This window comes from Fusarium sambucinum, chromosome IV (assembly GCF_050947815.1).
Source record: "Fusarium sambucinum isolate potato_lamoka chromosome IV, whole genome shotgun sequence".
Lineage (NCBI taxonomy): Eukaryota > Fungi > Ascomycota > Sordariomycetes > Hypocreales > Nectriaceae > Fusarium > Fusarium sambucinum.
Window position 1 is genome coordinate 1,175,665 of NC_139291.1, and position 12,219 is coordinate 1,187,883.

Here is a 12,219-nt window from a genome sequence, read left to right on the forward strand (position 1 = left end):
ATCGTTCTGGGCCCTGAACGCACGTCATGGACGTGGATGTGCTGATGATCATTGGAGGCGGGTTTGGGGGATGGGGTCAAGGGCGATCTGGAATGAATTAACTTCCTATTTATACACTGTCAGACTCCCTGGTTGACTACTCGTGATATATCGTGACTGCGATGGACTATTTTACAGACTAAATTACATTGCGTGCATGAGCCATCTTAGATAGGCTTCATGCCCTTGTGAATAGCGGCAATGCCACCAGTAAGATCCTCATAACCCTCACCAGCAACAACAAAGCCGGCGTCCTTGATCATATCCCTGAACTGGGTTTGGCTGGGGAACCTCTCGATACTCTCCACCAGATATTGGTAACTGTCTCGGTCACCTGCCACTAGCTGGCCGATCAGGGGAATACCCTTGAAAGACCACTGCTTGTAGATAGTATTGAAGATAGGGTGCTTGTCGACCTTTGAGAACTCGAGACAAGCGAACACACCACCGGGCTTGAGAACTCTGTGCGCCTCCTTCAGCGCAGCAGGGATATTGGAGAAGTTGCGGATACCAAAGGCAACAGTGTAGAGGTCGAGAGAATTATCCTCGATTTGAGAAGGGAGGACTTCGGCGTTGGCCTCCAGGAAAGAGAGCGCAGCCTGATGGGATGCGGGAAGGGCAAGAGAACGCTGGCGACCAACTGCCAGCATGTCCGGGTTGATGTCGGAGATGATAACGGAGACATTGGGATTGCAATTGAACTCGTGGGCGTGCTGAAGGTGGCGGAAGGCAATATCACCAGTTCCACCAGCAACATCGAGAATGCGCTGTGACTGTCCAGGGGGATTCGTAGAACCAGGGTTCAGAGAAGAGATAAAGTAGTCTCTGAAGAATCAATTGTTAGAATTACGCTAGTAACAGCATATCAGAGGCTCGACGTACTTCCATAGACGGTGAATTCCCAAAGACATGAAATCATTCATCTTATCATAAGTCTCAGCAACACTGGTAAACACACCAGCAACACGCTGCTGCTTCTCGGCTTCGGTAACGGTCTCATAGCCAAAGTGGGTAGGGCGATCAGATGTAGGGGTTTGGTAGTCTTTGCGAACAACATTTGCGGAGGAAAAAGGTCGAAAGAAGGTCTGAGAACATCTTGAAGGGTTCAATGAACGGGAAAAGCCCCGGAGAGCTGTGCGGGAGGCCATTGTGATTATACTTGGGGCCTCGGAGGTGCTGGGAAGCTCTGGTTTGAAGTCAGTTCGAAATCATACGAGGCTGAGAGATGGAAATTTGCTGGTGGGGCTCTTAATGTGGCGTTCCAGCCTTGTAGCCACACAGTGGCTGTGTCTTCTTTGATTGATCAAGGTCGAGTTGGATGTCGAAGGGATTCATGATATGATCTTGGTCTTACCTTTAGACTGCCTCTCCAGTATTGGCGACCGTAGAACCATCTGCTTCGCGCTTCTCTTGAGAGTGGGTAAAGATGGCGCGAACGAAAACCTGCACTTGGCTCCTCAAGTACAATGCGATAGCAACAAAGACGACGAAGAGAGTGAGAACGAGAAGTGCGATTGAAACAGCCGGCGGGACCGACATTGTTGCGCACTAAAAAAAGAGAAATTAATGATGCGATGACACTCGTTTGGGAATCACTTTGTTGTAGACGAGTGTAATAGAGATATCGAGATTGTTTGTTCTATGTAGAATAACTATCTACGAAGTAAACATCTCATGAGAGGTACAAATAGAGGATACATTTTGCTGGTTGCTATGGTGCGTATTATCTATATATTTTGCCAGTGCCAGACAGCCGTTGACAGTTGTAAACTTACAGAAGTGAAAGAGTCTAAAATTGGGATCCATCATGGAGATCTGGAGTTTATCGTGATTGTGGGGTAACGATAAGGATTGCGGGGGAGAATATGTTCGGGGTTCTTATGGATATCATGAGCTTCATTGCCGGATTTTAGGAAATCAACTAATTAAACTGCCAAGAGTGTCTTCTTTAGACATCGTGGAAAGCTTTGAGAAGTAACCAATGGCGTTACCGAAACAGTGATAAGTCTGGAGTCAATTGTTGGCTCATGGTGCCGAATATCGTCAAACCACGGCTTATTTCTATCTCGGCCCCTACGGTTGGTGTCGGCTCAGGATGACGTCGCTTCCTCACGGTATCAGACATGGCAACCCCTCGGTAATACTCTCTACTATCTATCCTACCATGTTATTGAGTTCTAGTCATTTGAATAAAAGAAAACATAGCCCAAATCTCAATTGAACCTCCATCAAACAAAGCACACACATCCATCATGAAGTCTCGAGCTCTACATCAGGTCGCCCTAAGAAGGGCTATCCTTTCCAGACCGCATGTAACACCCCTTGCTATTCGATCCGCCAGCAGTGTATCGCAGCGACCTAATTCGAACTTTGTCTCGTTCCCTGGTGCATTGAAGAGCGCGTTTACAAGCACCCTCAAATTCGAATCTCCCGAGTCGAATCCTGCATTGTCGACGTACCGCGTTGTAGACCAGCATGGAGTAGTTGTGGATGAATCGTTCAAGCCGGATATCTCCAACGAGGAGGTTATTCGCTTGTATAAAGATATGGTTTTTATCTCAATTATGGATCTAATAATGTTCGACGCGCAAAGACAAGGTCGGCTCAGCTTCTACATGGTGAGCGCGGGCGAAGAGGCAGTCAGCATTGGCAGCTCGAGCGTGTTAGATCGAGAGGATGTTATGTTTACCCAATATCGAGAGCAAGGCGTGTTCAAGGAGCGAGGTTTCACAGCAAAGGACTTTATGGGTCAATTATTTGGCAACGTACGGGATCCAAGTCGAGGACGCAGTATGCCTGTTCACTACGGAAGCAAAGAATTGAATATTGTGAGTAATTCCTGATTCAGAACAAAGGTCCAGGCTAATACGAGGACAAAAGCACTCCGTTTCATCGCCATTAGCGACACAACTTCCCCATGCTTCAGGAGCCGCATATGCTCTAAAGATGCAAAAGCTTCAAAACCCGAGTTCCAAAGCTCGTGTGGCCGTGGCATACTTTGGTGAAGGTGCAGCAAGTGAAGGAGATTTCCACGCTGCCCTCAACATTGCAGCTACAAGAGCTTGCCCTGCCATCTTCATCTGCCGAAACAACGGTTACGCTATTTCAACGCCTACGCTAGATCAGTACCGCGGCGATGGTATTGCCAGTCGTGGTATCGGTTACGGCATTGATACTATCCGTGTTGATGGTAACGATATTTGGGCGGTTAGAGAAGTCGTAAAGAAGGCCCGCGAAATGGCCCTCGAGGATGGCGGCAAGCCAATCCTAATCGAGGCCATGACCTACCGTGTCTCACACCACAGCACATCTGACGACTCATTCGCTTACCGTGCGCGCGTTGAGGTTGAGGACTGGAAGCGTCGCGACAATCCCATCACACGTCTACGAAAGTGGATGGAGGCTCAGGGGATCTGGGATGAGGCTAAGGAGAAGGAGGCCCGGACGGATCTGCGAAAGGAGATTCTCAAGGCGTTTAGCGAGGCAGAGAGGGAGAAGAAGCCACCGATGCGAAGTATGTTTGAGGATATGTACGAGGAGATGACGGATGACTTGAAGGCTCAGATGAAGGAACTCAAGGAGATGTTGGATAAGTACCCTGAGGAGTATGATGTTTCTGAGTTTGAGGGTGGCAAGGATACTTTGAAGCCATAAGGATAGGAAATAAAGATGAATAGTCATTCTTAATTAAAATAAGACAATGTAAAGGACAATTTCCTTGCCGAATTGACTGTTGTGTCGGTTCTTTAAGGAGTCATCAAGGTATCAGAAAAGCTGGCTTTTGAGCTTTAGGCTACAAGAATAAGTAAACTGAGCCTAAATAGCATAAACTGACCTAACAATGTCGCCTCTTATGCCCCCCAACAGCTAACTTGCCTGGCACTTTGATGACTATGTAAGTCATCGTAGCTCCGTACATGTCTCGTTCATGAAGTACCTACCTACCTACCTAGATATAATATTCTTAAAGTGTAGCTATACATTTACTAAGAGACTCAACCATCAGATTACAAGAAATTACGAGATTCAATCGAGGCAGTTAGTGCAAATTTAAATAATTTAAGAATAATAAGCTTCTATCTAAAATATGCCATCAGATGGAGGTGAAGCGCTTATATTACAAGCTGTTTGCTTGTTTCCTTGCAGCCAGGAAATACCGGCAGTACTAAAACCTACTCAATAAATTGGGTTCTTTCTAATGATAAAAACGTATCTAATCTAACGCTCTGATTTGATATCGGCTTGCGTTGACTATCGAATCCAAACCATGGGCTTCTTATAGGGCGACTTGAGGCTCTATCATCGGGCTGGCCGTGCAATATCCGATCCATTGTTGATGACTGCATGTTTTAGCGTCAGTTGCAGTGGGTTTGTAGGGGGCGTGATGGATGCCACTACAAATGAAGCTAAGCGGGCCGCTCCACAATGCAAGATCTCTCGCAGCTGCACCTTGATAAAGCAATGTTTATGTTGTCCATAGGAAAAGTCAGCTCTGGGACGCGTGCATCACCTCATCAGGGCATGGCTGACTCAAGGTGATGACGCCCATCAATAAGGAAAGAAAGTGGGTGTTGTATTATTCATCAACTGGAGCATAGAAAAACTCTGACACTAAATGGAGAAGACACTCACGTTTGTCTTATGATATTGGATCCATGCTCCATCTTTCTTGGTCGTGATAAACATAGAACCACCGTGTCTGCCCCTCCTCTCTCTATGAAGCCTGAACCTGGCACAGTGCACGTTTGCAGTTAATGAGTCTGATGAGGTACATGGACGATTCACAGTGGCTCTGTGTTTAACACAAACGCAGAGTCATTGGATGAAAGGCTACTGCAAACGTGGATAGCGCTGTAGGTGGCCTCTGTCGGCCAGAGCTAAGAAGTCCTCAGGGCCGCAGATAGTGGAGTCGACACACCTCACACACGTCAACCGTTTAACCATGAGGTGCCATCCATTCATCAACTCGTATCTGTAAACCCAAAACACCACTTACTTTTCTCATCTTTCTACCTTGTTCTCTCCTTCAGAGTGGCACTGGTTTGATCGAGACCTGTATCCTGTAACTTCGAGTCTTGCCCCTTCCATCGCAAATTAAACCGCACACCTAAGCAGACTATCCATCCCCTCACCGTAACTAACAATATCGCTCTGTCGGTCTCATCGTTTACCTATCTATCGCCTTGCTCAACATCAGAGAGGAATCACGACCCCGCCGCGCTCGTGCCCGCCCACTGCTTTCCTGATGGCGTAGGTCGTCTGGGCATGGCAGAACGAACAACGGCAGGTGATAACGAAGTGCGACTTCCTTCTTCTACCTCGACATCCTCAACTGCCACTTTCTTACCCGCTACCGCCGCTACAGGTCCCCAGAGGTAGGGCCAACCCTTTTTAGCCATCTTCATCCTTGATCTTATCTGTCACTTCACTTCACTTTTTTCTTCGTTCACCTTGTATTATCCGTCATAGCCTTGCGCAGCGCAGCAGTCACCTCATCATTCGCACTTGCCTTGCCCTCACTCACCCGGGAACGGGTTCAGCACCCTCGTCATCCCAGCACTGACCGACACTGGCCGTCGTTGGGCTCGTGGTTGCTTGACTGCGTTACTGATTCACGAATATTCGAGACAATAACTCGATTTACCCTTCCCACACAAGTCGCCGATCCGTCCGTAGTCAATCGCTGCCTTCATTTTGTGTTTAATGGTCCGCCCGTGCTTAGGTAGCCTCTGGCTGAAAACCTACAACCTATTGTCGTTTGCTAAGCTTTCGGATATCTAAGCCTGGACCTTGCTATTCCTCGACCTGGAAAACCCCAGGCGGCCACAAACAAACAAACATCATATTTGAAGCACTTGACTTTCGGCCGCGGCTCGTGCTCGTGCTTCCCTCTCTTCATCTCCCTTTCATCTTCCTCGTGCAACACACGTCGGCCGCACCTTAGACACTGCCTCACTATCTGCTTTTTCTTTCAGATGCATCGTCAGTACAAAGCTTACGACAATTATGTCTTCTAGAATCACCAGATCCTCGGCTCGTCAAGCAGCGAGTCAGGCAGCCCAAACTAACGATATTGCTCCTGCCGCTGCTGACGTCCCGACTACCGCTCCCTCCGCTACCCCAGCCTCACGCAAGCGAAAAGGGCTCGCTCCCGAGAAGAGTCCCAACACCGCATTATCCTCCGGATCTTCAGGTCGACGGTCCAAGAGACAAAAGATCCCCGAAGCGGTTCCTCCCACCACTACCAATAACAACCACCAATCAGCACCTAGAGCCAGGCGAAAGGGAAAACCTGCCGCAGAGATGGATAGCCCCGAGTAAGTGTTGGAAGCCGGCTGGTCCAGATTGGTTACTTGAAAGAAATATACTGAAGTTCTATCAGGAATAACAGGCCCGGATCTGCGAATCCCGCCGAACCCTCTATCCCCTCCGGTTCTTCCAGCCGAAAATCCAGTCGCTCTAAAAAGCCCACTGGCCCTCCACAAGGTTAGTAGGAAACACAGAAGCCGCGTGATCAATCGCAGAACTGACCATGAACCTAGAGTCGGCACAAGGCTCAACCCTAACCACACGAAGATCGAAACGAAACCTCGATAGCGCAGTCGATCAAGATACACCAATGACGGGCACCGACGAAAACAGAGACCCAGGACCACCACCGCCTCCTCCCCCTCCCATCAATCACCACGATGATGACGATAGTGAAGAGAACGACGATGATGATGACGAGGAGGGATCACGGAGATACGATGACGACGACGACGATGACGATCCGTTTGGCGGGTTCGGTGGCCCTCCTGGCAGTCTGAGTAGTACCTTGAGAGCGTTGACAGGGATGATGTCTGGCCTCACATCGCGATTCAGGGAACTCCTTCACAACCTACGGGTAGATGACCTTTCCGTGCAGCTAATAGCCCTGCAGGAGCTCTCGGAGATTCTCTTAGTATCAAACGAAGACAATCTTACTGGCCATTTCTCGCCCGATGCATTCGTCAAGGAGCTGGTTACGCTCATGAACAAGGAGGAAAGCCCCGAAATAATGCTACTAGCTTGTCGGTCTTTGGCAAACTTGATGGAGGCTTTGCCCGCCAGTGTCGCTAATGTCGTCTACGGGAACGCCGTTCCGGTGCTATGCCAAAAACTCCTCGAGATATCCTTTATCGACCTGGCCGAACAAGCCCTTAGCACACTGGAAAAGATTTCAGTCGAGTATCCTACAAGCATCGTTCGTGAGGGAGGACTTACTGCGTGCCTTTCATATCTCGATTTCTTTGCCACAGGTACTCAACGAACTGCCGTCACGACCGCCGCCAACTGTTGTCGCAACATCCCCGAGGACTCTTTCCCAGTTGTACGGGATGTTATGCCCACGCTTCTCAACGTTCTCAATAGTAACGACCAGCGTGTTGTTGAGCAGGCCTCGCTCTGCGTGTCGGGTATAGTGGAGAGCTTCAAATACCATCCTCACAAGCTTGAGGAACTTGTCAGTGTGGACCTTCTCCGCGGTGTTCTGCGTCTTTTGGTCCCTGGCACTACCAACATGATCAGCTCCAGTATCCATACTCAATTCCTTCGGGTCTTGGCTTTCACTGCGCGAGCTAGTCCTCGTCTCTCTGCTGAGCTTTTCAAGCTCAACGTGGTAGAGACATTGTACCAGATTCTCACAGGAGTATCACCGCCAAGTGGCACTGAGGATGTCGCCTCAAAGCTGGACAGCGTTGTAATTATGCAGGCCCTTATTCACCGGCCCCGAGACCAGATCATCGAAACTCTCAATGTTATTTGCGAACTTCTTCCTAACCTACCGCGAAATGCCGACCCATCTTTCGGAGACTTTGTTGAGCTCATCGCCTCTACTGAACCGCCACAGCCTGTATCCAGTGGAGGAAGAAACCGCAGGACCACAAACGAGAAGCGTATTGAGCTTTTGGAAGATTGCAAAGACGAAGTCCGCCGTTTTGCTCTCATCATCTTCCCTACTTTAACAGACGCCTTCTCCAGTACTGTCAATTTGAGTGTTCGCCAAAAGGTACTCACAGCACAGCTCAAGATGCTCTCCAACCTCGACGAGGATATCCTAGTAGAGGCATTGACTCCTGTTCCCTACGCCTCTTTCCTCGCATCTATTCTCTCGCAACAGGATCATGCATCTCTCGTCATGCTTGGACTCCAAGCTGCCGAACTCTTACTCAGCAGACTCGATAAGATCTATCGTTACCAATTCTACCGCGAAGGTGTCTTCCTGGAGATTAACAAGATCGCCGAAGAGGAGGATCCCGTTGAACCAGAGCCAGAGAAGAACGAGAAATCAGAGGGTGACGATGGACAAACTGCGGAACAAGAGAACGAACACTCTTCGGACCATGAATCTGAGCACGAAGAAGATGAGGAGGAGGAGGAACGCGAAACATCCGACGACGATGAGGATGAGGACGAAGAGAATGATAACGAAAATGGCCAGGCAAACAACGATGACATGTCCCCTGTTAGCTCCCGAGGATCTACTGTGTCTCTCGAGGTTCCTCTCGGCCGCTACATCTCCGACGTTCGCTCAATGAAGTCCCGAACCCGAGATGTTGCCAAGAAGTTCCTGGAGACCCATGAAACCGAAGGCCACGGGCAAACAATGAAAGCAAAGGCCACAGCTATTCTTGAGGCCCTGTCCGAATTGGCTGGCGAGCTAGAAACCTTCTATCTCAAGCGATCCTCCGGAAACACTGGAGCCGACAAAGGGAAGGAACTTTTCGCGAAACTTGCATCATACTTCGATACAGACGTCCTGGAGAGTGTCACAAGCGCAGAACTTCTAGCATCAGGCCTGGTCCGCGTTCTCCTCGAGATCTTCAGCAATCCTGACGAAGAACTAGCTCGCGCCGCTCAATCAACCTTTTTGGAAGTCTTTATGGCCTACACTGTAAAGTCAAAGCCCAAAACAGCGACTGCAGAGTCACCGGCGACACCTTTCAGCGTCATGATTCACAAGCTTCAGGACTTGCTCAGTAGGTCAGAGCATTTTGAAGTTATCACAGTGCATCACAATACATTTGATGGCAACCACAGCAGCCCTGCATCTATGCTAGGCAAGCAAATTAGACTTCGTCTTGTTGCTGATGACGAACTCGAGGTACCTAAGCCGTACCGAAACATCATGGTATCGATCCATGCCATTGCAACATTCAAGTCTCTGGACGATTATCTGCGGCCGCGACTCAGTATCACAGATAGGCCTCGTGGTTCCGCCCGCAGGGACGGGGTCGCTCGAGCACTTGCGGCAATGGCTAGCAGTGCCGGCTTTGCTGGTCTCCCTCTTAGCAGTGCAGCAGCAGCCCGACTAGCAGCAGCCGACGCGGGAAACCCATTCGCAGGTGGCCCTCCAGTACCCCCGCCTCCTGCTGCCCCAACGCCGTCAAGTTCACGAACCCTCCGGAAGTCAAAGTCACAGGCTGCTCCTGCCACACCAGATCAGCCCGCTGGATCGTCTCGAGATAAAGGCTCACTCCGCCGATCCTCGAGGCGGCATGGCGCCGCCAGCACGCCACCAGTACCCCGACCTCCCCCAGGCGACGATGAGGAGATGCAAGATACACTGGAGTGTGCCGATGAGAAGCAACTGACTGACGATGATGATATCGGAGAAAGTAGTGCACTGGACGCTATCGTCGGTGAGCTTGAAGAGGATATGGACGAGGAGTCGACTCCTGGTGATACTTCGGCTGTCAATATGGAGGTAGCTACGGGCGGCCATGTGACAGCACGCAAAGAAGATGGCACTCGTATTGCGACCCCGACTGGATCTAAGGCGCCCAGCCATGCTGGAGGAGCTTCTGCTGGGGCTCGCGGCACACCCACCCCAGCCGCGTCATCATCAAGGGCCATGTCTTACGCCTCTGCTCTTCAGGCTGTACCTCAAGACTGGCACGTCGAGTTCAGTCTTGACAACAAGTTGATCCCCAACGAGACCACAATTTATCGCGCTGTGCACACTTCAGCATCGAATTCGGATGAGCATGTCAGCCGAAGCATCTGGTCGACCGTACACCCTATCAAGTTTAAACGAGTCCCTGGACCACCCCCTGCAGAGACTCTGTCGTTCACATCCAATTCGGAAGCGGACGGGGAGGATGAGCACGGTATTCCTGCATCACTCGCGAAACATCCCACAACGTCGTCCATTTTGCGATTACTAAACATCCTTCATGATCTCAACTCGAACATTGAGGATGTCTTGGTTGAGAAGAAGAACAGCGTCATTGGTCTCAATGTTGAGCCACTGTCTCAGTTTGTGAACACAAAGCTCACTGCAAAGTTGAATCGTCAATTGGAGGAGCCTTTGATTGTTGCCAGCAATTGTCTCCCCAGCTGGGTGGAGGACCTTGCTCGCCTTTACCCATTCCTCTTCCCATTTGAGACTCGCCATCTTTTCATCCAGTCTACATCCTTTGGGTATGCAAGATCGATGACCAGGTGGCAGAACACTCAGTCGGCAGAAGAGGCCCGAAGAGATCGAAACAATGATCGACCATTCCTCGGCCGACTACAGAGACAGAAGGTAAGGATATCCCGCCAGAAGATCTTGGAATCCGCCTTGAAGGTAATGGAGCTTTATGGCGCCTCGCAAAGTATTCTGGAGGTTGAATATTTCGAGGAGGTGGGCACTGGTCTTGGCCCTACGCTCGAGTTCTACTCGACTGTCTCAAAAGAGTTTTCGAAGAAGAAGCTCAAGCTGTGGCGAGAGGTTGATTCGAACGATTCAGACGAGTTTGTCTCTGGAGCCACCGGGCTCTTCCCTCGACCTCAAAGTGATGAGGAGGCCGGAACGCCTAATGGGGAGAGAATTTTGCACCTTTTCAGGATGCTCGGAAAGTTTGTGGCGCGATCCATGATTGACTCACGAATCATCGACCTTCACTTTAATCCTATCTTCTTCCGAATTGGAGATGCCATCACTGGAGTGAAGCCGTCACTAGGAGCCGTCAAAATTGTCGATCCTGGCCTGGCCCGCTCACTGAAAGCCATTAAGCAGTTTGCTTTGGCTAAGAAGGAGATCGACGAGGACCCCAACCGTACTCCTGCACAAAAGGTCGCTGATACAGAAAACATCACCATCGACGGTGTTGAGCTTGACGACCTGTGCCTCGATTTCACTCTGCCCGGGTACCCGAACATCCAACTGGAAGACAACGGCTCGCAAAAACGGGTCACTATCGACAACGTGGACACGTACCTCGAGAAGGTTATTGATATGACTCTTGGTTCTGGTGTTCGTCGCCAAGTCGATGCTTTCCGTGCTGGATTCTCACAAGTTTTCCCTTACTCAGCACTCAGTGCTTTTACACCCGACGAGCTTGTCACCCTGTTTGGCCGTGTTGATGAGGACTGGTCTCTAGAGAGTATGTATACCTCCGATACTATTATGCATGATCTTACTAACATACTACTAGCTCTACTTGACTCCATCAAGGCCGATCATGGCTACAACATGGACAGCAAGACTGTCAAGAATTTGCTTCATACTATGAGTGAATTCAACGCATCAGAACGCCGAGACTTTTTACAGTTCACGACTGGAAGTCCCAAGCTTCCTATCGGAGGTACGTACAGCCCACAGATAATGAGTAAACGATTTCTAACCTTCTGCAGGATTCAAGTCTTTGACACCCATGTTCACTGTCGTCTGCAAACCCAGCGAAGAGCCATATACGTCTGATGACTACCTACCCAGTGTCATGACATGTGTCAACTATCTGAAGCTCCCAGATTACTCTACCATTGAGGCCATGAGGAAACAACTCTCCACGGCAGTCAAGGAAGGTCAGGGAGCATTCCACTTGTCTTAGATTGGTGTACTTTATGAGATACTGCATGAGATGATGCCATGCGCTGTCGACCTTGTTTACTTCGACGATTAGGCAGGAAAAGTTTTCATTTCCGCTTTATGCCCTGATGAAACGATACTACCCCGCGATGGACTGGAATGATGGAACTAGACAGGGCGTCTTATTTTGTGTCTACAGAAGCACAATATTGCATGGCTTGAGGACTGGCGCAGGACTTTTATCTTCTTTTTTGATGACAATTGCTGGTATGGGCATGACAAACTTTTGAAGTCTTTTCCGTGGGTCAATGAGCTGGTGGGAAAAGATGATGTTAAAATATCACACTTAAGCAGAGTAGCCGTAG

The 12,219-nt window shown here is 49.6% G+C and overlaps 4 protein-coding genes across 4 annotated transcripts; 2 read left to right on the plus strand and 2 right to left on the minus strand.

Annotated features, from left to right (window-relative positions):
• Positions 1-206: 206 nt before the first annotated feature.
• On the minus strand, positions 207-1,187 carry FSST1_000428 (2-hexaprenyl-6-methoxy-1,4-benzoquinone methyltransferase; the record flags this gene model as incomplete). Its single annotated transcript, XM_083230450.1, has 2 exons — positions 207-864; positions 922-1,187. The coding sequence occupies 2 exons, from the start codon at positions 1,185-1,187 to the stop codon at positions 207-209; spliced, it is 924 nt and encodes a 307-aa protein (XP_083090610.1).
• A 208-nt stretch (positions 1,188-1,395) lies between these two features.
• Positions 1,396-1,578, minus strand: FSST1_000429 (uncharacterized protein; the record flags this gene model as incomplete). Its single annotated transcript, XM_083223817.1, has 1 exon — positions 1,396-1,578. The coding sequence occupies one exon, from the start codon at positions 1,576-1,578 to the stop codon at positions 1,396-1,398; it is 183 nt and encodes a 60-aa protein (XP_083090611.1).
• A 713-nt stretch (positions 1,579-2,291) lies between these two features.
• FSST1_000430 (thiamine diphosphate-binding protein) lies at positions 2,292-3,693 on the plus strand (the record flags this gene model as incomplete). Its single annotated transcript, XM_083230461.1, has 2 exons — positions 2,292-2,867; positions 2,920-3,693. The coding sequence occupies 2 exons, from the start codon at positions 2,292-2,294 to the stop codon at positions 3,691-3,693; spliced, it is 1,350 nt and encodes a 449-aa protein (XP_083090612.1).
• Positions 3,694-6,045: 2,352 nt separating this feature from the next.
• On the plus strand, positions 6,046-11,876 carry FSST1_000431 (putative ubiquitin-protein ligase UFD4; the record flags this gene model as incomplete). The annotated part of the gene is made up of 5 exons (XM_083230473.1): positions 6,046-6,356; positions 6,422-6,525; positions 6,582-11,429; positions 11,481-11,630; positions 11,680-11,876. The coding sequence occupies 5 exons, from the start codon at positions 6,046-6,048 to the stop codon at positions 11,874-11,876; spliced, it is 5,610 nt and encodes a 1,869-aa protein (XP_083090613.1).
• Between the last annotated feature and the right edge of the window lie 343 nt (positions 11,877-12,219).